This window comes from Brachyhypopomus gauderio, chromosome 5, assembly GCF_052324685.1.
Source record: "Brachyhypopomus gauderio isolate BG-103 chromosome 5, BGAUD_0.2, whole genome shotgun sequence".
Classification (NCBI taxonomy): Eukaryota; Metazoa; Chordata; class Actinopteri; order Gymnotiformes; family Hypopomidae; genus Brachyhypopomus; species Brachyhypopomus gauderio.
The window spans coordinates 31,360,516-31,388,164 of record NC_135215.1 but is presented as its reverse complement, the minus strand read 5'-3'; the positions used below and the strand labels follow the sequence as shown (position 1 = coordinate 31,388,164).

At 41.9% G+C, this 27,649-nt stretch overlaps 1 protein-coding gene across 1 annotated transcript; it reads right to left on the bottom strand.

The window, feature by feature from the left end:
* Positions 1-209: 209 nt before the first annotated feature.
* LOC143515118 (neuronal acetylcholine receptor subunit alpha-7) lies at positions 210-27,649 on the bottom strand. Its single transcript, XM_077007092.1, has 10 exons — positions 26,761-27,649; positions 25,364-25,503; positions 24,197-24,241; positions 18,706-18,815; positions 17,247-17,326; positions 8,712-8,879; positions 5,689-5,883; positions 3,459-3,545; positions 2,638-2,747; positions 210-2,126 (listed from the first exon to the last, which is right to left on the bottom strand). The coding sequence occupies exons 1-10, from the start codon at positions 26,957-26,959 to the stop codon at positions 1,566-1,568; spliced, it is 1,695 nt and encodes a 564-aa protein (XP_076863207.1). The 5' UTR covers positions 26,960-27,649; the 3' UTR covers positions 210-1,565.

The following is a 27,649-nucleotide window of genomic DNA, read 5'->3' as shown; positions in this document are numbered from 1 at the left end:
ACACACACACACACACACACACACACACACACACACACACACACACACACACACACACACACACACACACAGAAGAATGTTAAGGCTAGTTCATAGTGAAAAGGCCAAAAGAGCCATAACATTATGAAGGCTTTGGAACACCAAAAATGTAACATGACAACCATGAAATATGACATTTATAGAAATAAGTTTATTTGTAAATGGATCACAAAGTGTAATGCACGCGTGCTTTTTATATATATTTATATACTGTATATAAACATTATATATATATGGTGTTCAAACCCAGAGGGCAGAAAGTCCAACTGTAGAAGTGTATGTTTAGTCAGCCTAGTCCCATGTAGGCCCACAATTATCATCTGTCATCCTCCAATTCTTCATCAGTGAATGGTGGATTACAGAAATATCGTAGGCTACATGGAGGCGCAAAAAATGACATTACCCTGTTAATGTTGCATTGAGAAGCGTCTGCCTCCCACGTGAAATCCAGTCAGCACTGGTCCTGCTGCCAGAACCTGCCAAGTAAGGACAAGTAAACAGGGCAGGACAAAGGAGGGGCTACAGTCTGTAATCACACGCCTACAAAAAGCATCTATAAAAAGGGTTTACCCAAGCAAGTGGACAGGGAACGCAGGTACCATGTAGGTTTTAATGAAGTGTCTGGAGAATGTATACTCGTTATGTATTGCTTTTCAAAATAAAGGAAAATGACAGACTCTCCTCATATTTACTTACATTTACATTTATGGCATTTGGCAGACGCCCTTATCCAGAGCGACTTACATTTTTATCTCATTTTTATACAAGTGAGCAATTGAGGGTTAGGTGCCTTGCTCAGGGGCACCTCAGTCATGGCCTCAGGTCTGGGGATCGAACCCACGACCCTCCGGTCACAAGACCAGTTCCCTAACCACCAGGCCATGACTGCCCTACTTACAAGATGTCTGTGATGATATGGTGACTGTTGTTCATGTTACGGACTTGTAATTTATTGATGTCAAACTCAAGTCAGTTTATTCAACAAGGCGATAAGAGCGTTTTTTTGTGAGCTTGCACAAGTTTTGTTGTTGCTACTGTTTTTCAAGTGCATGAGTTGATTTGGGCAAACTGCATAGAAACACTGGTGCTTTCTCTGAGACAACATGGCAGTGAATGGCAGCAGATTCCAACAGGAATCACCTTTATGAAAATTACCTCAAGATACGACTTTAGACCTGCACCAAAAACACTGGGACATCGGTAGTGAACAATGACAGAACACTTGCACACACACACCACAACAAGATATCTCCGTACATCTGCAGATTATTGTACATTGGGTGCAAGTAAGCAAATACAGTCACTACAGTTGCACCATATGTTATACGTTAATCTATGTTGACTTGTATAACCTTCATATAAACACATAGGTTACAATGACCGATTCAGGGATGGTTTTCGGTGAATATTTTGGATTTGCGTAAATACTGTAAAGAGTAAAGGTAAAGAGTAAATGATTTAAATGAAACTGACTGTGAAGTTACCATTGGGAAATAAGAAATACGCACAGCAGAAGTGTGTCTGCTTTAACTGAAGAAGTCTTTAGAGATGGCCTCCACAAAATTAGGTGCAGACATGAGAATGCCAAACGTGCAGAGGATGGTGAAGACGGAGAAGGCCATCAGACACAGCCGATCGATGACCGCCGCTGCGAACTTCCACTCATTACACACGCTCTCATCTTCATCCTGGCTCTGGAACCTCTTTGCTATGTACCTCACTTCCTCTAGAATCTTTGCCAGTTCTGTCTCCGAGGTCCCTCCCATGACGCCCCCAGAAACTCCGCCCCCACCCCCTAACGACGACCCTGGCAACAGCACATCCTCCTCACTGGCCCCCATGAGACGCCCGCAGAGCACAGCCGAGCTGGGCGAGGTGGCGTAGTGCACTCCTTCCATGCCCCTGAAGCCGATGTAGAGCATGTTGGCGTTGTTGGGCTGCAGCACGCCCTGGCTGATGGACAGCTCTGTGCTGGAGACGCTGGCCCTGTGAGGCTGCTTGTTATGGCAGGCCGAGCGGACACGCTCGTCCCCTGGACGACGCATGCGCAGAAACCAGGCACACCAGTTCAGCAGCACCACACGTGTCTGCACCCAGAAGCAAGACAAAAACGCCAGCGTGGGTAATTCACAAGATTTAACTCAAAAGAACCACCACGGATGTTACAAAAATTGATACATGCAAAATCTCAGTATGTATGCAAGTTTGTACATATAGTTTATATAATTATGTACTAGTATTATGAACTTTAATCAAATAAACTGCATTATGTCAATTACCTAACACATGAAGTCTTGCCCTGAGCTTGAATGTTTAACATTCAAAGTACCCTGTAGATGAGTTTATGAAATACCTAAAAGTGTTTAACAGTATTGGTAGTGTAATGAATGCAACTGAATCAAAGCAGGGCAAGCCTGCATCAGGTCTGTGGGGTATCTGATACACTTGCCATAAAATGACCCCCAGAGCACAACCAGAGCACATTCATAATCTCCTGATGGCCCCCCAGGCTCGATCGACGGGTCTTGCTCTGCACTGGGTCTTGGGCTGTAATCTAATGGAATTAAATTGGCAAAGAGTGAGAGGAAGACCACTTACCCACTTTGGCATTTTACCGCCGTCTGGGTCACGATGATGGTATTGTAACACAAGCACCGTAGCTATGACTGATAGCCCAACAATCACCATGGTGGTGGCAAAGTACTGAGCTAGAGAATACACAGAACGAAGAGAAAAAAAGATTTGATTAGAAACAAATTTAAAAGGATTTAAACAAAAAAAAAAAGGATTTAGCTGATGTTTTTATATTTTTTAAATATTTTTTTGTCATTAAATTTTAAGAAAAAGAAAATGGGGCCTTCGAGTTGGACCTTAGTGACTACACATAGAACAGCGAGGTGATTTTGGACATGAAAACCATAACCATCTCACTCTCAGCAGAACAGCTCACAACCACTAGTGCTGTCCCACTTCTGTGTCAATACAGTTCCTTTCCACCCTGACTGTTCGTCGCTACACAACCCGGCTGAAGGCGATTTACATTTACAGCCTTTGGCCACCACTCTTACCCAGAGCAATGTGCAAATATTCATCAGGTCTGTAGGACAGAACATAGCAAGTAAGGCCAGAGAGAGCCCATGGTGTTCAGCTAGAGAGGTGGACCTTGTTTCTTTGAACAGATTTAAGACTCTGATAAGATCAGTCAGGTACAGATCATCTGTGTGTGCGTGTTTTAATTAATTTTGTGTGAGATTGTTGGAATTTTGAATGTATCTTGAATGTTGTAATTTGTGCTGCTGCTCTGTCTCTCTTGGCCAGGTCTCTCTTGTAAAAGAGAGCTTGTATCTCAAGGGACTAACCTGGTTAAATAAAGGCAAATAAAATAAAATAAACACCCAATGATGGACAACTTTACTAACCAATCAGAGGCACCGAATCTGACGTCGCTGGCATAATTTCAGCCACCAGGAGCATGAAGACAGTCAGTGACAGCAACACAGTGATTCCTAGAAGAGAAGATAAAAACACTGAAAGGCAAATGTTCTCATTTACCTTTATATGCCGACCAAGTATATGTGTGTAAACCCAATCATTTAAAAATTCCCTGCAATAAAATCACTCCTGTTCCTCTTTTCAGCACTTCAAAGTAGTGCAGATGTGCTGCCCTGATCTCACTGATGCACTCCAGCTGACTGCAAAGTCACAGGTGTAGAAGGTAGAAGCAGCTCCATCTAAAGCTCTCGACAAAGGAACTGATCTGCTTTGCTACGGCAGCCACAGGGCATGACTAGGCAACAGCTTCAAAGACTTTTGGTAAATGAATTATGGGACTGTCTACAAATTCATGGGATGGGATTCGTCTACATATTCAACCTCAGCTCATTGCTCATTGGCATTCGCCCTGTATTTATAAAAATATCAAATACATCATTTGTGCACACAAAAACACAGGTGTATTACAGGTGTTTGTGTTTGCCTGCCATTATCAAATGTATCTAAGGTCCAGGTGTTCTGAGATCCAGGTGTATCTAAGGTCCAGGTGTTCTGAGACTCTGCCCTTCACAGAGCATCTCTGAGTAAGCAGGAAGCTGTCGTGTTGAGAATTAAGACTAGTGAGTTTAAGTCTAGCTGTAGTGGCTATAGACCTTCACTTCAAATGTGGCATTGACATCTGTTGGCATTTCTGAGGAAGCTCCTACCCCAGCATATACATGTATGTGAACATACAATAATTCTTACGCACATATGCCTGCGGTATGTTTCTACTTCTATATTCTATATGCTATATTCTATTCAAGGTGTAATCTTGTTACATTCCAACTGGCTGACTGGATACAATATCTGCTTGTTGCTGTCATAGAGAAATACAGTGTTTTTCTCCCCACCTCTGCCTATTTTTGGTTAAGCATTTCTTTTATCTCTCTTCTCTCTCTCTCTCTCTCTCTCTCTCTCTCTCTCTCTCCTCTCCCTGATTCTCTCTCTCTCTCCCTCCTCCCTCTCTTCAGTAGACACTGCTCTCCTGTGGGATGCTCTATAGCTGCTGTTTCCTCAGCTCATCCTCTCTTTCTCCTTCCACATTACTCTGCCACATCTGTCCTCATCAGCCCCACAAGAAACGCTCAAACACAATTCAGCCATTGTGAAACACACAACATTTTTGAGGGGTTATTTTAATGACTGCCCAAAATAATTTTTTGCTTCTAACCCCCACATCTTTATTTTTGAATTTGAGACACACCAAATGCTCTGTCCAAATCCTAAATTGTTGATTATGGACCGAGTCGTCACCTTAGTAAGACATGTCTCTGTAAGCATATCCTTCTCAGACATGTCCCTGGAATATGCTAATGAACTCACATTCACACATCCATGGTTCTTCTGGAGATTAAAGAATGTTTTTAACACAGAATTCAAGCATTAACCTTCACATTATGTAGATCATTTTTGTTGATTGTTAAAAAATATTTTGGTGATCATTATTCGGCATAGATCCAAGGTAGCAACATTTCCCTGTCTGTCACCTTTGATGTGAGCTTAGCTCAGCTGCTCCCGAGAGCTCCCCTTTGGTAAAATGATTATTTGTTCCAAAGACACCATGGTGGATTAAAATAATACAACCCACACAGATAAGTCCTTGGAGAATCTAGCTAGTCTACACTTTTGTTTTATTTTGGTTCTATCTCCAAAAGCACCTGAACTGGATGGTAAAGGGCCATAGATGTGTTTGGAGTTGGAATGATGTGAATACATGAACTGTCCATGGATCCCTGAGGACTGTGCTGAGATGCCCTGTAGACAGTAAAAAAATTCTCACTCATTGTAGTTAATTGTCCTTTTTCTGTAAATTAAACAGTTAATTTCCTGTATGTGTTGGCAGGCCACCAAGAAAACACAGAAAGAAGGTAAACTCACAGGCCAGTTATAGGATGTAGAATAATCAGGCAATAATAACTACTGACTGAGATATATTTGCTGTGCAGTAGTGTAGATGCCCTCTGGGTCCTTGTCATTATGCTTGTGTTTTGCTTATTAGAACTGTAATGCTTCCACAAGGCCAAGCAATGTAATACATATCCACCCTGAAAACTGGCCCAGGTGCCTGACACGGACACAATGGAAAGAGAGAGAAGAGTTATGTGTGTGTCTTACCAAGTGAGATCTTTTCTCCTGAGTCAGCGGGCAGGAGGAAGACCAGCAGAGCGAGGGTAGATATGAGCACGCAGGGGATGAGAAGGTTGAGGCCATAGTAGAGTGTCCTCCTCCTCATCACCACAGTGAAGGTAACGTCAGGGTACGGCTCCTTACAGCAGTCATAAAACCTCTCGTTCCGCCGCCCAGGGACCTCTGAGATACGCACACACACACACACACACACACACACACACACACACACACACACACACACACACACACACACACACACACACACACACACACACACACTATGTGTCTGTGCATAAAGGGCTTTATCTTCATTAGAGCAGGAACAGAGGCCTCTAAAAACAACAGCAGCAGTTATGAACCTATAGGAAGAGCCCAGGCCTCTCGCACCATTCCATTCATACTGTACAACTACGCTGAAAAACAAGGTTTTGAATCACTTGTAGAACAACTACTTGCACACTCAGCAAAAATCAGAATAGAATAGGCTTAACCTTCGCAGGGACTAATGCAGCAAGAATAATCCAATTTCCTCAAGTGCATGCTTGTCGTCCCATGGTTTTCAAAGATGTGGGTGTTCTATGGCCCACTGACCAACAGCATGTGTTCCTTCCCTTCCATCACATCCTCCCTAATTTCCCTTAGCAAACCGAGGTGCTTCATCTCCCTGATGACCACCAGCTAATCCTTTAATCAGGCTTTAGCAACACCACTACTGCTATGAAACAGATGAATGAAACTAGGTCTAGGTGTGTTACTTAAGGGTGTAGCTGCTCTTTTGCCATGTATGAAATCTACTGCTAAAATCTAAATCTAAAAACTCCTGTATCCAGATTAGCATAGATCCCAATACATCATTTGGTGCACTAATATTCCAATATGCCCAGAACAATGTTTAATTATCTTTACATTGACATGATTCTACAGGGACAGCATGCATGGCTGGTGGCTATTATTATCTTCATATGTTTTTCTGAACAACACAGACGATCTGATCCATACTCAAGAGTTCAAGAGGAGATAAATGTGGTTGCTGCATCAGGGAATATTACATAATTAAATACTCTGGAAAGACATGATTAGAAGTTCGAGACCAGTCTGCAGACCAGCAGGCCGGGACCTGTCTGCAGACCAGCAGGCCGGGACCAGTCTGCAGACCAGCAGGCCGGGACCAGTCTGCAGACCAGCAGGCCGGGACCAGTCTGCAGGTTCCTGTGGAGCTGCTGCATTTTGGCCAAGCCTGCAGGACTATCTCCTCTCTCCTCCCTTCTAAACATGCCTGAATCCTGTAGAGCTTGGGAAGACTGATGCAAAAGACCAGGTCCTGCACCTGTCTGTTACATAAGGACCTGCTCCACCATCTTGACCATGCTAAACAGTAGAGCAGAGGTAACGTTTCGCAAGCCCCACATTTGAACCTTTTAACCTCGTGTGGACTGATCGAGATGTGGAACACCCTTTTCTATGTTCCGGAACACTTGATTAGAATGCCAATAACTGACGTCAATAAACTCTGAGTGGGCTCTTCTTAGGCACGATCACGGAAAACTTAATCTATCATAATATAGGGAACGCAAGCAACAGAGTGGACAGTTCAAAATATTACTTTCAGTGTATACAGACTACGAATGGATTGAAAACATGGCAGCATCAGCATAGGAATGAATGTTTGATAGGCAAAACAAATCCAACCATTGTTGACCAGTGAGGTGTCAAACTGTGATGCTGTATAAAGCCTAGTTTCTTCAGTCAACGTTTACTAGACTGTATTAACTCAAACTTTAATTGATTGGTATTTTTTTTTATCGATTTATTACTTCATTCTCTTAACTGCATCCTAATTTATGCATAGGCTTATAACCAGATTTCACGCTCTCACCAACAGGAACAAGTCTTGATAAACAGGGGGTCCTGTGTTTCTCCAGTAGGAAACCATCAAACATTACTGCAATCAAACAGCATGAACAGATGAATACATACACAGTTCTGTTAGGTTAAAACCAGAAGTTGAAATGTTGTCCTTTCAAAAGGACAAATGTGTTGCTCAACACAAGCTTCCAGTAAAGTGATTCAGCGACAGGGTCTGGTCATTTGGCTTCAGCTCTGATGATATGGGCAGCAGAGGAGAGGAGACGTGAGCTGCTGTGAGCCAAAATGAATCCTTCAATCGGAAGACGATATTCAGGCATTTGATTTCCTATTCACATAATCTCCTTTTAAAAGCTGTAATGACGGCTCTGTGTGCAGCATATGGTGCTCCAAAATGATTAAACATGATAGTTATTAATGGTGTTTGGTTGCATACTGCCTAAAGCCTTCACATAGAGTTTTTGTTAAAAATGGCAGTATGTGATTCTGTGGAACTCGTCTTGAATGGCTCACGTTTATGACCAGAACACGTGACAAATGTACTGTAGATGAATGTTAGCCATGTAATGGACTAACATAGGGCCATTCTACTGTTATCATCATCATCATCATCTCCTTTGTCAAAGGAAAGCTTCAAAAACCAAAACCTAAGACCTATAAGGCATTTAATTGGTACTAAACTGAGGATGAATCTGTAATGATGAATTAAAATGTAAGCCAAATGAATGTCATTGAAATAGGCTCTGTGATTGTCTGTGCTGATAATAGATGGGTATACTCAGAGGTGGGCATTCCAGGTTCAGAAAGTAAAAGTCCTTCCCAGGATTTTATTCAAGCTTGCTGAATTTTCTAATTAGTGGCAGGTAAAATTAGTGGAATCAACACAATTCAGGAAGCCTGAGCAAAATCCTGGTGAGGACTTTTAATTTCTGAACCTGGGATGCCCACCTCTGGGTTTACTAGACTACACTCATGCCAATTTTGTGATACCTGTTTACTTTAGAGGAAACCTACAGAGAAGGGCAGTTTTAAAGTTGACATAGTAACCATCCAATTTTCATTCTGATCTTACTGTTTAAAATTACATCTCTTCCTATAATTTCAAATTCATATCTAATCAGAAATCTGTAGCAGATGCCTACCTACAAGATCCCACTCCCCATTGGCGATGTATCCTGTGATGTCAGCCTCTAACATCTGCAGGTCCAGAGACCAGCCGCCATAGGTCCATGAGCCGAACTTCAGGTCACACCGCTGAACATCAAAGGGGAACCAGCGTACGTCGATATAGCAGGTGCTCTTAAAGATACCTGCACAAGAAGAGCTTCGTTAGCTTCCATACAAAAAATGGGAAATGACTGATGCTCTGCACAAAATGAAATTAATTAGTGAACAGAAAGTTCAGATACACTAAATTGCCAAAATTATTCGCTCACCCATCCAAATTATCGAAATCAGCTTGGCCCCTTAGTTCCAGTGAAAAGAACTCTGGATGCTTCAGCATACCAAGACATGTTGGACAATTCCATGCTCCCAACTTTTATAGGAACAGTTTGGAGCTGACCACTTCCTCCTCCAACATGAATCTGTGCAACCAGTGCATAATGCAAGGTCCATAAAGACATGGATGGCAGAGTCTGGTATGGGTGAACTTGACTGGCCTGCACAGAGTCCTGACCTTGACCCTATAGAACACCTTTGGGATGAATTAGAGTGGAGACTGAGAGCCAGGCCTTCTCATTCAACATCAGTATGTGACCTCACAAATGTGCTTCTGGAAGAAAGGTAAAAAATCCCCATAAACACACTCTAAAACCTTGTGGACAGCCTTCCCAGAAGAGTTGAAGCTGTTCTAGCTGCAAAGGGTGGACCAACGTCATATCGAACCCTATGGATTAGGAATGCCACTTAAGCTCATATGTGAGTCAAGGAAGGTGAGCAAATACTTTTGATAATATAGTGTATGTATGATGAGGAGACTTATGGATTTTTTTATTTTTTTTTATTAATACAGCACATTACTGGCACCCAACGCCTATTTACGTAGCATTAAAAAAATACCACACCAAAAATGGAAGCCAGACATAGAGAGCATAACAAAAATAGTAAATAAAAATGGAAGCTTTCATCTATGATTTGAAAGGTGAAATTGGAAGTTTCACCACAGCGAGCCACAGAGAGACTGGGCTAGTGCATTCCAGAGTGTAGGAGTCATGGTACTGAATGGCCCGTCAACTCTGCAAACATCAGGACCCAAAGGTGGAGAAGCTTAGAGAAACAGACGCAATACCACAAGGACTTTGAATGCAATAAAGTAGGTGAACTGAATGTGAACTGAATATGGGAACAGTGCAGTCAATGGTATAGTTTATGAGCAATGCCAGAGACAGACTACTGTGTGTTAGGACTCTAGTAGCTACATTTTGTACTGATGCTTGTCCAGAGTTTTAGCAGGCAGACCAATACATTGAGGATTACAAGGACGATAAAAGAGTAATGAAGGCATGACCAAGCATTACAGTACAGTTGAGAAGTGTGGTCCACCTTCATCCACAGCACATGTGTCAAAGCCAAGGCCCGCGGGCCAAATCCGGCCCGCGAATTGATTATCTATGGCCCCCTGGATGATATTAAATTACTATTAGAACCGGCCCGCAGGCCACAGCCGCCCGCTGGTGTTTTGCACGCACAAACACTACATTCCCCACAATGCAACGGTAGCCCGCGAAGTCACTGCAGCGTGCACAAGCGGCGAGGGTCCGCGCGGTGAAAATGACATAATCGCAGTGGCTCCGCCCGTGAGCGAGGACCTCGCGCTGTCGATTCGCGAGGTCGTGCACCTCTCGAATTTTGTAACTTTGCTCGCGCCGCGCCTCAGCGCAATGAACAAAGTCATGTTTGCTGGGCTCATACACCTTTATAAGGTGGAATTAAAACACGTCACTTTCAAGGTGCATTTCAATATTTCCCAGCACGATAAACTTAATTATGTTAAATATTTATACATATATTCGAAATGATTCAAAATAATTGGCTTTTTATTCACATTACTTAATCGTTTATTTTCAAAACGCCCAATCTTAACGTCTTCACGTTCTCTCATGTTTCGTCCTGGAATTACAAGAGGCTCGTATTTGTTAACGTAATACTGTCACGGTGAGGCGGCCCCCTACCGGCCGCCTCCGTCCACAGCGGCTGTTGTTGTTGTTGTTTGGTGACGTCATGTGCGTCCCTCAGGTGGGCGGAGCCCGTGATCTGTCTCACCTGAGGGTCGTTTGTTTGCCTATATATGTCTTGTCTTTGTACCAGTTGACCGCTGGTCATTATATCCTTAATTTGGATCTATTGCACGGGTTTTAGGTTTGCACACTTTATATTAAACCACCCTTTTTCCCTGAGACTTGGCGTGATCGCTTCCTTTTTGTTGCTCACACCTGCCCGTCACAGAATGACCAGCCACCCTTCGGAAGCCGCCGAGTCTCTTTTTCTTTCTCCTTCGTTCGTGGTCATGTCTCGTGGTAAGTGTTTGTCTGCGTGGTGTTTTGTTTGAAGAGCTCCGCCGTGCTTTTGTGTTTTGTGTGTGTGTGTGTGTAGCACGGCGAGGACCAGGGCAGTCTGCCCTGAGACAGCTCTTCGTGTCCGTTGTATGTTGCGGGAGTTTCGCCGTGCGCTTGTGTGTATGTGGCACGGCGAACACCAGGGTGTCTGCCTGGTGGACTCTCGTGTGTGTTTTGTATGTGTGTACGGGTGACGGACGTGTGGACCAGTGTGCGTGCTCGTTATGTTCTATGTTGACTGTTTTATGTGTGACGCGGTTGCCGCTCGTCACTGTCGCCTCGCTCCCCGTGTGTCGTGTGTTTAATGTGGGGAGCGACTGCGGCTCTGAGCGGCGCGCGTCACTGTGTGTGTGTGTAAGCAGAGCGCGCATGTGATGGGTTCCGTCTGTCTGTTTGTACACCGTTTTTTGTTTGTCTAGTATTTGCGTGTGTGTTTTGTCTTAGCGTGTTGTCAACTGTTACATGTAATTCAACGCATGCTCCTCCCCTTAAATGTGTGTTTGGGGGGGACCGGCTGTGGTCCCGTGCCATGGGGTGTGGCACGGAGGGCGTCTCTCCCGAGGGAGGCCCTGAATAGGGTAGGGCGCGTTTGTGTTTCGTGTTTGTATATATGTATGTGTGTGGTGTGTGTGTGTGTGAGGTTGTGTTCCTTGTGCAGGTGCTTCTCCTTGGCAGTGTTCCTGGACCTTGTGGGGGTCTCCACCTGGCAGGAGCCCCCTTGTGTTGTGGGGTGACCGGAGCCCGGTCGTGAAGAGCCCCTCCCTAGAGGGCTGGGGCCCCCGGATGTTTGGGGACCATGGGGCTCCGGTCTGAAAAGCTCCTGCTGAGGGAGGAGATCCTCCCTCCTGCCCAGGGTGACCAGGAGGCCCTTGGGGCTGCTCCCTAGCCCGCGTCGGGGGTGCTCTGGGCCTCGGTCTCTGGCGCTCCTGGGTTGGGTGGAGGAGTCCACCTTGTGATGAGGGACCCCGGGAGGGGTTGGCTCCCCCAGGAGGCTGGGGTGACCCCTAGCAAAAGGCAGGGGTCAGCTCTGGGAGGAGGTAGGTCCAGGAGCCACGCCTCGGGGAGGTAACCTGCACACACACACATACGCTAAGGACGACACAGGAGCCATAGCTACTCGTCCTCACACCTGTGGGGCTCACCGGCCAAGGGCCGGTTAGGGCGCGAGGGCCCTGTGACCGACCGGGGCGTGGTTATGTGTTGTTAACGGCCCAGTCGGTCCAGGGTCCCGCCCAGGGAGGTGAGCTGACTAATGTTATGTGTTTTGTGTTTCAGCTCGTGGACTGCAGGAGGTGTGTCCCTGCCTGTCCTTGCCTTCCTGCCCCTTCGTGTTGTTGTGCAGCCGCTGTGTGCCACACACCCAGTGGAGGGGAGTGCGGCTTGGTGGGGGGGTCTGTCACGGTGAGGCGGCCCCCTACCGGCCGCCTCCGTCCACAGCGGCTGTTGTTGTTGTTGTTTGGTGACGTCATGTGCGTCCCTCAGGTGGGCGGAGCCCGTGATCCGTCTCACCTGAGGGTCGTTTGTTTGCCTATATATGTCTTGTCTTTGTACCAGTTGACCGCTGGTCATTATATCCTTAATTTGGATCTATTGCACGGGTTTTAGGTTTGCACACTTTATATTAAACCACCCTTTTTCCCTGAGACTTGGCGTGATCGCTTCCTTTTTGTTGCTCACACCTGCCCGTCACAAATACAAGAGAACTGTTCAGTCAGACAGATATTTGTTGTGAAACGAAGTAGTTACAATTTCAAGCATTTTCAAGTACTTTAGCCTAAATTCCAGCATTTTTCAAACCTTTATTACTTTATTCATTTAATGTACAGGACATGTTTTCTTTGAAGGAAGTTTGTTTTTATCTGTTTGCTTGTTGAAAAATGTTTTCACTTGAAATTACTGACAGATCCATACGAAAATATTGCTTTATTCATTTAAGCATTAAATAATATACACTGTGTTAGGTCTTGGTTCAATAGTCTATGTGCAATCATTTCAATATGTTTTAATAAACATTGAACTAGTCCGGCCCTCGGTGAAAAAATTTGGTTTTTTGGCCCTCGGTGTATTTGACTTTGACATCCCTGCTCTACAGAGACAGCTCAGGTGAATCAACGGGTGATTTGAAATTGGTCACACCAGCGTATGGTTTGTGGCAGCCTATTTATGAACAGTAAGTAGAAGGAATTAGAGCGGGAGGCACCTGCCACACAGATCCTACAATAGTGAGATGGGGGGGTGCAGACAATGGTGCCGTCACCGTTCATCACTACTGTCATAATTCTTCTGGTTTGGGGGATGGAGAAAGGGCACGGAAGGCAGCGGACGAGCACACAAAGGTGTCCTCCTTATTACTTGGTACAAAAAAACATAAAACAAGAGAACGAATGGATCTCACTTTTTTGTCTGCCTTTTTAGAGATCTGTAGTTGGCTCGGTGATGGGTTCCCCTCTGTGATTGGTTCCCCTCTGACTTGAGCTGATTGGTTACTGGAAGAGCAATCTGGACATGAATGGACTGGCTCAATCCATCACCACTGATGTCAACAGAGAAACTGGACAGTATGGAGGATATTGTGATTTGGGGCCTTCTAGTGATATGTTTATCAGTGTTTAACCATCCAACCAGTATTTCACATCAGAAATGCATGTTAGCAACCCCATGGGAACGATGGAAGATTCCTCATTAGTAACCAGGGTGGAATTGGCACCTAGATATAATGGATTTTTTCTGCACAAGACTGCAAGATGAAACTACGACTGTTGATGAATTGTACAAGAGGCATGTTTATGATACAAAGCAGGGGACCGAGAACTGGTCCTTGGGGCACACCATGAATAACCTGGGTATTTATCACCCTAAGGAGATGGCCTCTGTTCTGTTGGAGTGGTGTGATCTGAACCATTCTACAGCTGGGTCAGGAATATAAGGAAAGATGGAAGAGAAGCATAGTGTAATTAACAATATCAAAAGCCATGTTCTGGTCAAAGAGGAGAAACCAGCAAACCAGCATCAGCAAAAAGCAGAAAGTCACTTACAACTCCCAAAAGTATAGAGCATGAAATGAAATAAGAGCAAATACTCTTGGTTGCAAGGCCACCGCTCTATCCATCTCTATTCTAGCAAGACTGAAGCCAGTCAAGAAAAGGCCTATTGAGAAAGCAGTATTTGGGGACCACAGGCAAAATGTTGATAAATGTTTCTGACTTGTCCTTGAGGAATTTAGCTAAGCTTCAAACTGCTCTGCAGTTCTTAGAGTAATTGATATATGTTTGAGGAGTTTGTTAATGGCCCTAATATATGAGTCAGGGCCAAGAACTGGCAAAAGCCATAACAACAGGGCAATAGCACTAGCTGCATTAAGGGTGTCCCAGTCCCTACATGTTAACATGTGGCCAGGCGGAACAGGGTGGCCAGCTTTCTGATACAGCAGATCAAAATGCCAGCTAGCAGCCTTGGTGTGGGAGCAACCCTTGGTATGGGAGTGAACCATGTGGAAGATGCGGCAGCCAGATCCAGGCTGCTTTTCAACGTGGCATAACCAGAGACCGCATATGGATTATGTTAGAAATAATGTTTCCAATTTCGCCAATTGTGATTTTCCACCAATCGGAAATTATCCCCCGCATTTATACCCATCCGTGCAGAGAGAACACACACAAACACACACACACTAGTGAACACTACGGGGGCTGCGAGTAAACACATGCTCAGAGTACACACATGAAATTAAACCAGTGTTTGACTATAAAGTCTTTTTGGGCATATTTAGGGGCTGATCTATTAATAACAACAAAAGTGGTGAGGAATAATCAACCATCATCATCATATATTTAAAAAAAAAGCAAGAAGGAAAAGCAATGAACATGTGAGCGATGGAGAGAGAGTACAGACTGGAAGAGGGCACATACAGTGAACGTGCTCCTTGATATTAATGAACATTTTCCTCTGAAGACAAATGTCTGTGAATTCAATTTGCTCCCAATCAGTGGGCAGCTGTAGTGTGTACAGTGTTCCAGTCCTGTCTCCTTCCGTCATCCTGCCAGCCATTCCCCATATCCTGCATTACTTTTCTCAAATAATAAAGGCTTTCAGACGTTTGTTAGTGCTGCCCCGTGTGCCACACATCTCCCATAAACACCGGCCATTTTGCCTGTATCTCTCTTCCCTTACGGAAGCACTGATATATTTCTGTCGGGGAGTAATGGCTGAGTGCGCCTGTCAACATCAGTTTCTGTCAGCAATGGAACTTTTTTTTCTTATCAACACTGTCAGCAGAAAGCTGTTGGGTAGAGGTCACAATAACTATGTATATGCATGTGTGTGCGCGCATGACAGAGAGAGAGAGAGAGAGAGAGAGAGAGAGAGAGAGAGAGAGAGAGAGAGAGAAAGAAACATGGGCTGATAGGTGACAGGTGAAATCCTCTAGGGCATTGTGGGCATAAACAGCCTGGAGGGCACTGAAGTGACTTTAGTGGCAAATGGGCCGAGCCTCAGGGTCTGGATGATTTAAACAAGCAGGTCGGGATCTTCTCACCCATAATCTTGTCTGCAGCATGTTTTGGCATTTATTGAGCAGACTACGAGGTTCAACGTTGTGGAGAGACGCCATAGTGTTTCTGGCTTTGAGTAAGAAGGACTTGATGAAGCTGTGGAAACATTATGCTGTGCTTTGGACTTCCAGAAGTGTAATTTGTCAGCCCTGCTTATAACATGGGTGCAAAGAGGCATTTGTGATTCCAGTTTGACCTTACAACAATGTTCAATTAAAATGGTTGTTTCCCAGACCTGCCATCACCCCATCACTCCTAATGACATTCTTAAAGGTCATAAAACACATTTATGGTGAGTGGTGACCACATTACAGACTGTATAAACAATACAGCTCATAGTTTGCCATGCTATTCTTTATAGGATAGGGGATCTAAGCAAATACCAGATTATAATATTTTTCTAAGGCCTTTAGCATACTTTCCTCCTATTTTCAGCCATGTTAGGAATAGTCTAGAAAAGTGAATAGGTTTGCTACATATCCACCATGTCTACACAGATAACTATGTTAAACTGTACCTTGTAATAGCAGAGTCTACACAGTCCTCATGCAAATACCTCCCCTTAAACAAGACCTACATGTTTTTTCTAAGTTACAGTGTGATCAGTATTTGTACATCGGCAGTTTTGTGTGTGTGTGTGTGTGTGTGTGTTTGGCCCCAAGGCTATAAAATATCTTAGATTTGAAATCAACCAATGATTTTGGTTAAAGGGAAGTCTGAATATTAAGTATGGCTAGACAACGCAGGGAATCACAGTTCTTTCTGTATATTACATAGTCCTCCCATTTTAGGGGACCAAAAGATGTTGTACAGCTGATCAGCAGGGTCTCATATGACATTACATCACATTAAATTACTTCATTTACATAGAGCTAACACACGGGTGTTTTCCCCAGATGTTCCATTTGCACCTGGACTCTTTTACTGTTGTCTTTTTATAAACATGAGGACCTAAGAAGGATCAGGGATAGTAACAGTAGACATGAAGAGGCATAAAAAGGACTAAATTAACCAGACATATATAAATTATGCATATCATAATCAACAGTTCTCTATAATAATTAATTCTGGGTATATTGTTAATTCTGAAGTCTATAGTAGCACAGTGAGTTTTCAGATTTAGACAAATACCCATAAATGCAGGGTTTCTATTAACAGGGGGCAGGAACATTTGCTTATTCAGAAGATCCGGGCTGCACTATGACCTTGTAGATGTGTTCTGTCTATCAGAGGTACATGTGAAGGCAGCATCAGGAAAAGCAGTGACTCCTTCCTTTGTGATATGAAAAAAAACAGGTCCAAACTGAATTCACTAAGGAATAAGAAAACAATACAAGACAATACATAGAGTGGTTCTGGGAAAATAAAGAATCTACGTCAGAGATTCTGCGATACCTTTGTTTGCAACCAATGTTTTTAACTCATCTATTCTTAGATTCTGGAAAGCCATGCAAGGTCCTGATGACACCACGTGCGTTTATGTGCTGTATGGGCTGATACTGGTGCTTAGAACAGCACATCACTTACTCCAGAGCACAGAACAAAACAAGGAGAATCATGAGAAACTCACCTGGTGGCAAATACTGGCAGTGGCCCGAGGAGTTGACCAGAACATTGGTATGAAAAGTAGCATCGAACCGCTCATCAGCGCTATGTCAAAAACAAGACACACACACACGCACGCACACGCACATGAGACACATGGGTTAGCGCTGAACAAATCCGCACATCCAGCCTTGCGGTTCTAGTGAGTCACCAAGGATCATTAAGCTTTGGCCACGCCTGGGAGGCAGAAGCTCCACACTCTCTTTAGGGTGTCACTGAGCCCACACAGCAGACGTGAGGCAGACGCCACACAGCAGACGTGAGCCAGACGCCACACAGCAGACGTGAGCCAGACGTTACAGCTATGATGCAAGAGCAGGAGATAGCAGCACCTCCGCACACAGCTAACACACACACACACACACACACACACACACACACACACACACACACACACACACACACACACACACACACAAGGACAAAGTAATGACAACAAGCAGAGAAGAAGTGATGCCTCACACCTCTGCTTCCCATTTTTCTCTCTCCCTCTCTCCTGCTCTCTTTCTTTCTCTCTCTCCCACTCTAGACATGATATAATTGATACACCCATCTCACTTGGGCCACAGCAAGCTTGTTCATCCATTTAAGAAACCGCAGGTGGTAAACGGCATGGCGTATCCATATGAAACAATGCGTAAAAGTGTTAAGGTGTTGAAAAAACCCAGAAACTGTGCTGCTGTGAGAACAGCAATCAAACTAACAGACCTGAACTGACCTGAACCACTGCAGTAAATACTTCTGACATGCCACTGGATTCTTTGACTAGATACCTTGACTAGATATCCTTTTCAAAAGGAAACTGATTGGCAGAAATATAATAAATAAAATGTATACATTTTCCAATTTCAATTAAAAAGCAATTTCTTGCTGTAGCCTGGGTAGGGTACTAGGTCTAGGATTGTAACATGGCCAATTTGGAGAAAAACAATGAGGCAGCATTCATAAAAGGAAACGAATGTAAGAAACGTAGCAGCAGTCTGGGTGAGCTTTAGGGAATGTTAGTGTTTCTGTACAGCTTTACAAAAGTGCAATCAGTTTGTCTTTGATGGATGAACAAATAGGGCCCATCATTACAAAAGGTGTCGTGACCATCGGATCCTCTGCTATGCTTCAGTGATATTTGGAAACCATGACTACATCTACTTTCACCATTCCCTCAACATTTAAATACAACTGACTGATGATGTGATCTAAATTTGTATGTAACATAAGAATGCTACAAGTCAATAAATATATTAGAAATGTAAATATGAACTGAAAGAGAAAAAACACTGCAGGATGGTTTTTTCTGGCATGATTTTAAATGGTTTTTAAAATGTTATTTATTTATATATTTGTACTGTTTGTTTCTTTATGTTAAATATGTGTAAATAAACACAATCTAGGGTGACTGATCTTGGAGCAGGTGCACTGATGTTCACCTGTTATACAGCAGAATATCTGGCTTCCAGATCTGACTGTCAGGAAACCTCACGTTGTTCACACCGGGGTAGTCACTCACGTTCCACTGCAGATAATAATCCACCCAGTACTGAGGGGGGAAATGAGAGGGATTAAAAGTTATTATAGCAAAGCAGTCTTAAGTCCACTCTCAGTATGAAAACAGAAAGAGTCTACAGGTACAAACCCAAAAGCATGGACAGAGCAATACCAGTAAAAAGCACTTCCTCATTAAGACTCATCTAATCCTTTTAGTGATATTATTAGTCTGTATATTTAAATACAAGTTGTTAACTGCCCTATATCACTACCTCGAGTCAATGATATAATAAGAAATTTATTTATTTGTATATATAGTTAGTTATATATTTAGGAAAACACACAGACATTGGCTAGACACAGTCCACATCCAAACTTCTATGCTATGTGTGACGGGTAGGGTGAGCGAAAATAAATGGAAGCGATCACGCCTCAGGGAAATAGGATGGTTTAATATGTAAAGTGCGCAAACCAAAACCCGTGTGTTTGTCCCTCCGCCTACCTGAGGGACAAACACAACACCACACCCACAGGACAAGCTGCTGCTGTAGATGGGGGCGACCAGTAGGGGGCCGCCGTACCGTGACACTATGGTCTGCATCAGATATCGGAGATCAGATCAGATATCGGAGTTGTCTGTGGTATAGCCTCAAGGATGACCTCACATCCTCATAAATTAGAACTCATTTGAGGATCAGTCTAGGCAGTGGCCTGGTCCAAGCCAATTTTTAAAATATCATATCTAATTACATAATGTACATCTGGCATGCTGCTTGGTGGGTCTGGTGAAACTCTGGTTTTTGTAATAGGTCATTCATTGAGAGCAAGCTGTGTAAACTTGGTCATGCACTGGACATGTCTCAGTGTGAAAGCCCATGTTTTGGTGATGTTTCATTATCCTGTTCTGTGACCGTGCCCTGCAGTGTCTGATTTTAATGTTGGCTGCACCACCCTGCATGGAGTTGAAATGCAGAATTGGACGCCCTCCCACAAATACAGTAAATCTGCCAAGCAGCAGGTCTGAGATCAGCAGAGGTCCAGGCGGTGGGGCGCTGAAGGTAGGCTGTGTCAACTATAACGGCACGTCACAAAAAAAAACAGCTGGGAAGCTTTTGTTGTGCAATGACAACTGTTTGATATTTCAGCAACCAACAGTATAATTCTCACTCTCCATTCCTGAAACCTTAATGGACATATGCAACAGAGTATGACATTTGAAAATATATAACCCCCTACTACTAATGACAACTAGCCATAGACATTTTACCATTATTTACAGGCCATATAGTATAATTTATAGACCTTATGTTTATTGGATCACTTAAAGAAAAGGAGAAGGTAGGATGGATGGGAGAGAGAGAGAGAGAGAGAGAGAGAGAGAGAGAGAGAGAGAGAGAGCGCATGCGCGCGAGAGAGAGAGGAGAGATAAGGTTGGAGAGAGGGAGACAGAGAAAAAGAGAGAGAGGGAGACAGGAAGGAAGAAACAAGAAGGGATTATGGAAGCTTAGTCTTATTTCACAGGACTTTGAAGAGTTTTTTTTTTAAACACACTCAGAGGAGGACTGATAAGGTAGATAAATTTGGGTGCATCACTCAAAAACAGCAATAATAAACAAAGTATGCACCTGTGTATATAGTTATAATAATAAATGAATATGAATAATAAATGGCCACAGATGCCTAGAGTAGAGTCAGAGTTTAAAATCTTCAATTTATCCTCAGATCATATGAAAGCAAACCAAACATCTCCGCGGGGCAAGAGGAGATTGGAAGCATATAAGAGTGTTGACATTCCAATTTTTAATATTTTCTGGGTCAAACACAGAAATGTTGGGAAACCAAACGGCAAAAAAGAAAGACCACCCATTTTACATTTGAGTAGTGAAGACAGTGTCTCTTTTGGCCTGCATGTAATCTTTATGCTCCGAGGTGATGCTTGCATTTTTCTAATGTAACTACACTTACTTCACCAGTAGTATTTGAGTCTGAATTAGACCCACTATAAAACAAATATCAAAATACATACAAATGACAAATTTCAGAGTCAGACATCTCAAGGTACAGCTGCCCACACATGTAGACAATATGAATGGCAAACCCCCATGTGTGGCACTCTATAACCCAGATATCAGCAGCACAGCCAACTCAGAGAAAAGAAAAATCTAGTTTCTCCCAGACAACAATAAGATCTAATAGAAAGACAAAGGAGACTTTAACACAAGTCTCCTGAAATAAAGACCTTGGTAATCTTACACATGTGTCCTTTGAGCTTTAGTATAGATCTCAATAAAGCCTTTCATTGTGCTCAGATTCACCAAAATAATAAGACTTGTTTACTTGTTTGAGACAGGAGTCTCAAAATGAACTAAACCATCTCTCAGCCAAAGACTAAAAATTATTTTTTTACCTGGACCATTTTATTCACCTTTATAGATGGGTATCTAACACATATATGCGCAGATATTATTTTCTCATAATTTTGACTTAGTAGTCATCTCATGATTATAACTTAGTATCTCCATTATTATCTCATTATTACAATATAGCAGCGGTGGACGAAAGAACACAAACCACGTACTTGAGTTAAAGTACTGATACCCAAGGTAAAACATTACTCAGGGTATCTGCACATTTTTAAATCTAAAATTCAATTGAAATGTACTTAACTACTGAAAGTTAATATCTCTAATATTTAGTACCATGCTCTGCATGTCAAAATAGAATAGTTTCATAACGTAAAGTGCTATGTTCAAATGTTTATTATGTCGCAATATGAATGCTTTTAGGTAGCTGGAAGCTCCAAATACTATGAACAATGGTAAAACAAATAACTAGCTAGCTATCTAACTTAGCTAGTCCGTTGTAAAGGCAGTTTTCTCACAATTATGACTTAATATCTCATTATTACGAGACAGATGTCATAATAACGAGATAGTAAGTTGAGGTTTTAATTATTATGTCATAATTATGAGATACGGTATGTATTTTTCGTGAATACGTTATTAACAGCATCAGGGAATTCAAACATTCAATCAGAAACTGCTGTGATTGGTCAGTTCAAATTCACGTCATAGAAGAATGCTTGCAAAAAAATCCAAAAGTAGCTGAAAACATATTCTACATTGTAGATATTGTACTGTATTTACATACTGAGAGGTTGTATGTGTATTGCTTTTAGCAACGTTTTGAGCTTTCTGTTCAACAGATGCTGCAGTTGTAGGCATGTTTGAGACATCTACTGTAGCTATTGTTGCTCTTGTGGCACAGCACAACTAGCATAACGGTCTGTTTGCTAGCAGGCTAGTGATGTCAACAAGTTAACTTTAGCATTAGTAACACTTTTTAATAACACAGTAGCTACGTTATTATTATTATTTTTTTTAAAACCAAGTAGTTTGTGCATGTGGTCATGAAACATATATGTTTTATATATATATAAAAATATATAGGCTATAAGGCTCAAGGCTAGGAATGTGCACTGATTAAGGCGACATCAACGTTATTCCAATACTGAAATCACCAGCTAGCTAAATTAGCTAGTTAGCACATCGGTTTCTGTTTAGCTACATGAGAAAATAGTGCCAAAAGTATTCGCTCACCGATCCAAATTATCAGGATCTGGTGCTCCAATCACTTCCATTGCCACAGGTGTATAAAATTAAGCACCATGCAGACTGTTTTTATAAACATTAGTGAAAGAATGGGTCACTTTCAGGAACTCAGTGAATTCCAGTGTGGAACTGTGATAGGATGCCACCTGTGCAACAAATCCACTTGTGAAATTTCCTCACTCCAAAATATTCCATAGTCAACTGTCAGCACGTAAACTGATGGAGCAGAGTCAGCGAATGCTGAAGCGCATAGTGCAAAGTGGTCGCCAACTTTCTGCAGAGTGAATTACTACAGACATCCAAGCTCAATTATGGTGTGGGGTTGTGTTACAGGAGCTGGGCTTGGCCCCTTAGTTCCAGTGAAAGGAACTCTGAATGCTTCAGCATACCAAGCCATTTTGGGCAATTCCATGCTCCTAACTTTGCAGGAACAGTTTAGAGCTCGCCCCTTCCTCTTCCCAGAAGAGTTGAAACTGTTCTAGTTGCAAAGGGTGGACCAACGTCATATTGAATCCTATGGATTAGTAATGGGATGTCACTTAAGCTCATGTGAGTCAAGGAAAGAGAGTGAATACTTTTGCCAATATAATGTATACAGACATTGCGTTTAAAACCTCTGCTTTTATGGTTTAGCGTCAACAGGACTGTAAACGTGTCCACTAAGGAGAACATGAGAAGAAGCCACATCAGAATATTGGTAAAATATTCTAATAAGGCAAAATCTATCATATTGACGATATGTAAATGGATGTACCTCGTCATGAAATGTATTACTGTTAATATGTTCTAAACACCAATACGAATTTCTCATTAGTCACCATTAACTACATGTACAAACATGTAGCCAGATAGTTAATATTTTCTTAGTGAGATGGATTGCAAAAAATAATGTTTTTAGACAAAACTGTCTGATCCACAATATAGCATGCTTATGACTACAACAAACAGCTAATAAATTAGAAAATGATTGTTGGAAAACAATAAAAAACATTCCACTGACACTTTTATGAAGTAATGTGTTTCTGTCAGAGAACAAATCTACCTAAAAACTTGGCAGTCACTACTAACACACGGTTGTCAGCTCTGCAGACTCTGGAGAAAAGCTTAATTCAGAGCATATTTACACATTAGTACAGGCAACCACTCTGTTTTGACTGATACTAAAGCTGTATGACATGGTCTTAAAAACACAGCAAAACTATCCTGACGACTCTGAATTGATGTTTTAGGTTCGACTCAGCATCAAAGGGACACCATATCATATTTTAGCATATTGTTTTCCCCTCCCAACTTGGCAATGCTACTTTTCAGTGTTAAGAAAATACAGTTTGTAATGCTGCTTTAATGGAATTTTACATGATTTTTATATACCAATCAATTAAGCTCTTTTATTATTTTTTCACCCACCTTGTTGTGTGTTCCTGCTCCATCAAGTCTCAGTTTATTCTGAGTTCATTTAAGACACAGTTTCTACAATTTGTCTTAAATTAATCTTGTTGTGAAATTTTCTTAAATCTATTCAAAACGATGTTTATCATTGGGCATTAGTTGTATTTAGATCTCGTATGTACCTGAAACCAAATGTTCAATTTTGACTCCTTTCTCATGTCTCATTTTTGCTTGTGCTATTTCTCCTAAGGCAATTTTAGGAGAAACATCTGTGACAATGTTCTCTAAATGAAAACAGATAGAACATGAAGATCTCTAAATGAAACAAAAGTGAGAATCATAAATGTGTCTCTAGAGACATCAAAGAGCAACATTTGAGCAATAAAACGCTCCTCTGGGCACGTTTACTGAATATGAATAAAGCAGGACTTACCAGCTGTAACCAGATATTCGTAGTCAGAACTTGATTTTTTTCATCCTAGAAGGCAAAGATGTAAAAGCACAATAAACAAAAGTGTATTTCATCCAGATGGCAAAGGGGGAATACTGATGAACTGTGGTAATGCTCCAGTCTCTTTAATCTACACAGTGAACTTGAAGAAGTGTTACTATGGGCATTTCTGGGTGTTTCATTCATGTTGCTGTTAGAATAATGTGTCAGTAATGCAGATAAACACCCCTTTTACCAAAATGGGGTCAAATGCAATGACTGAAGGGTCTTGTTGGCTGTGGTGGGCTGCCATGAATTTTCCTCTTCATAAGAATGAGGGCTGGTGAAAGGGAGACATATTGTGAACTATATTCCAAGATCATCCGACACAGACATTGTGCTCTGTGCTCAGAAGATACTGCACAGCTGCGCATAACACAGCTATCCAAAAAATATCCTCGCCATCTGATGGACACAAAGGTGATGACGGATTCAGAAACTGCTGATGTGTTCTATTTGTATGTGTGTATTTCAACACATTTAATCTGAAACCATTATTAACGGCTTACTGATCACCACACACTAAATACTGTTTGGTAAATGAGGATTTGAAACATTATTTTCTTGTATTTTATAGCAAATGATTAGTATATTACTGTGTGGTCTAACAGATTTACAGTGAGAAACTATTAGTATTCATGTGTACTGGGGGTAAGAAATATGTTTATTTCTATGGAGAGATATTTGAAAGAGAAACTAAGATTCATATATAGCTACATATCTTAATATGATTTCACTGTCGGCTTGTCTTGAAAGGTAGTTATTGCTGTATTTTGACAACACATTTTAACTTCAGTGCAATTGTATTGTTTATCTGAACAAACGTTACTCTAAAAATATGAACTTTTATGATTGTTTCATTCTATAAAAATTAATCAAGCAGTTTTGTAAAGCGATTTACTGCATCATAAGTGTGAATGTTTAAACAGCACTTTTGTGTGTCATGTGTCTAGTATCCTTGGTAATATAGTAATATTGCACCTTTAACTGCATTCTGCCACAACAGCTGCTAATATTTGTGCTGTATTTTACGTATATGTATAAACTTACTGCATGAGGCTGAGGATGTAGTCAACAGGACAAGAGTTGTGTGTCTTTATACATACTCACCACATCCATGATCTGCATGAGGCTGAAACTAAAATGAACAGTGAGAGAGTGGGAGTCATTGTAGACGGGTCTCTCCAAGGGGTTGTAGTTCCTCATCAGTTCCTTATACAGACGACGCTGGTGCTCCCCCTGCAAAGACACTGCGGACCCCACACGCACACACAAGAAATCAGGAGGAGGCAAGAGGAATACTCACAGTGCTGTGGAATCATTTTGTCGCACTGAACTTAAATCATTCACATTCTAAATAAGTACAAATAAGACATTGACGAGATTTCCACCAGTGCAATATTCTGAGTATCTTGAATGTAGAGGACCAAAAAGTGTATCCGTCACATAAAGAGGCAGTTCACCATCCAGCCCAGATGGCAACATACTGATCTGGGACTATGGGCAGCTGGCTCCTGTGGACTTGGGCACATAAACACATACCTACAAAGGTATAATTCCTGTCAATTTTCCTCTCCGAAACCCCAAAACACCCTTAGCAGAACAAAAAATGTGAGGGTCAAATTTAGGGCATATGGCAGGTGAGCGTAAATAAATATTAGTAGCTCAGCTGCGTCTAGCTCTTTGTTGTTTCAAACTGGATTTATCACTAAAAATACCAAACAGTAGATCAGTGAAACCTCTAGGCTGGACCGTTAAGCTACAATAGATGTGAAGAGCAGACTAGCTCCAACAGTCCCCTCTCTCACATGGCCCTCTATGGGCAAGGAAAGGAGTATTTAAAAGATCGATACCGAAGCAACAGCATTACAGTGATTGATTAGTGCTATGATTCATATTAGTAGGTTCAAATCCCTCAAAAGATGAAAAAAGTATTTAAGAGTGTTCTTTAAGAGAATATAACTTGGGTATATATGTTATATATATATTGTTCCTTTAATAAATAAAATCAGAAATAAATTGTCGTTTTTCAATTCTTATTCGTGTTGAAAACTCCAAAATCTACGGAAATGCACCATATTTACGGAGAAAATATTAGCAACCAAACAAACCCTACAATCATTAAAAAAGCAGGTCACTTTAAATCCGTAAGGAAGGAATATCCAAAAGTAAATCTTGCAAGGAAGGAATGTCCCAAAATAATCTACACAGACTATTTTAGAAGTATCTGAACCCCTCGCACAGCGAATGAAACTGGATTAATTTTTTGCCATCAACAACTTCTGAGGTGGACTTCATCAACTTCGCAGGTTTGTACAGCCTGGTTTCTATTAAAGTGGTACTATATAATAATCATCATCATAATCATCTCTAAAATATCTATTAGAACTGTAAAGATTTTCATCCCCATGCACAGCATAGTCAAGGTTGCACAAAGTCTTATAGACAACTGTTTTATTTTTAATAACATATGGATGAATTACGCGTTAAAAGCGTTTTAATCCTACCGTTTACCAGGAAGGCAGTGATCATTAAATACAGTGTGAAATGCGTCGTTCTCATCGTTGCCAAAGAGGTGAAGAGAGAAGAAAGATTCGTCTGCTGAAGAGGAAACTCAAGAGATGTACAAACTGGAAAGACACGCCGCAACGCACAGACAGGCACTACTGGGAACACTGTAAGTAAAAGTAAGTAAGTAAAATACATTTATATAGCACTTTTCACAGGCACAAGCCACAAAGTGCTTTACAACGGAAAATAAAATAAAATAAATCAAAGACACAAAAACACACACTATAAAACAGAAATAAAATACAGTGTACAAGGTCAACGGCTGCAACCTCCACCACTAACTAAACGCCTGCGTAAAAAGGAAAGTCTTTAGCTGTTTTTTAAAAGTATCTACAGTGTCAGCTGATCTTAAATGTGGAGGAAGTGTGTTCCACAGTTTTGGAGCAACCACCTTAAATGCTCGGTCTCCACGAGTCTTTAGACATGAGCGTGGCACAGACAGTAAACTCAGGTTGTTTGACCTGAGTAATCGTGATGAAGTGTAGGGGTGGAGCAGGTCAGCGACATACACAGGAGCTGTGTTGTGTAGTGCTCTGTATGTTAAAGTTAAAATCTTGAACTGGATCCTGAATTCTACAGGAAGCCAGTGTAAGGATTTTAAAATGGGTGTTATGTGAGACCGTCTGCTTGACTTGGTCAGTAACCTCGCTGCAGCGTTTTGAATTATCTGTAAACGTCCACGAGCTGATACACTGAGAGATGAAAACAAGGCATTACAGTAGTCTATGCGAGATGAAATAAACGCATGGATCAGCATCTCTAGATCTGCTGTTGAAACCATAGATCTCAGTTTACTGATATTTCTCAAGTGGAAGAAACAGGATC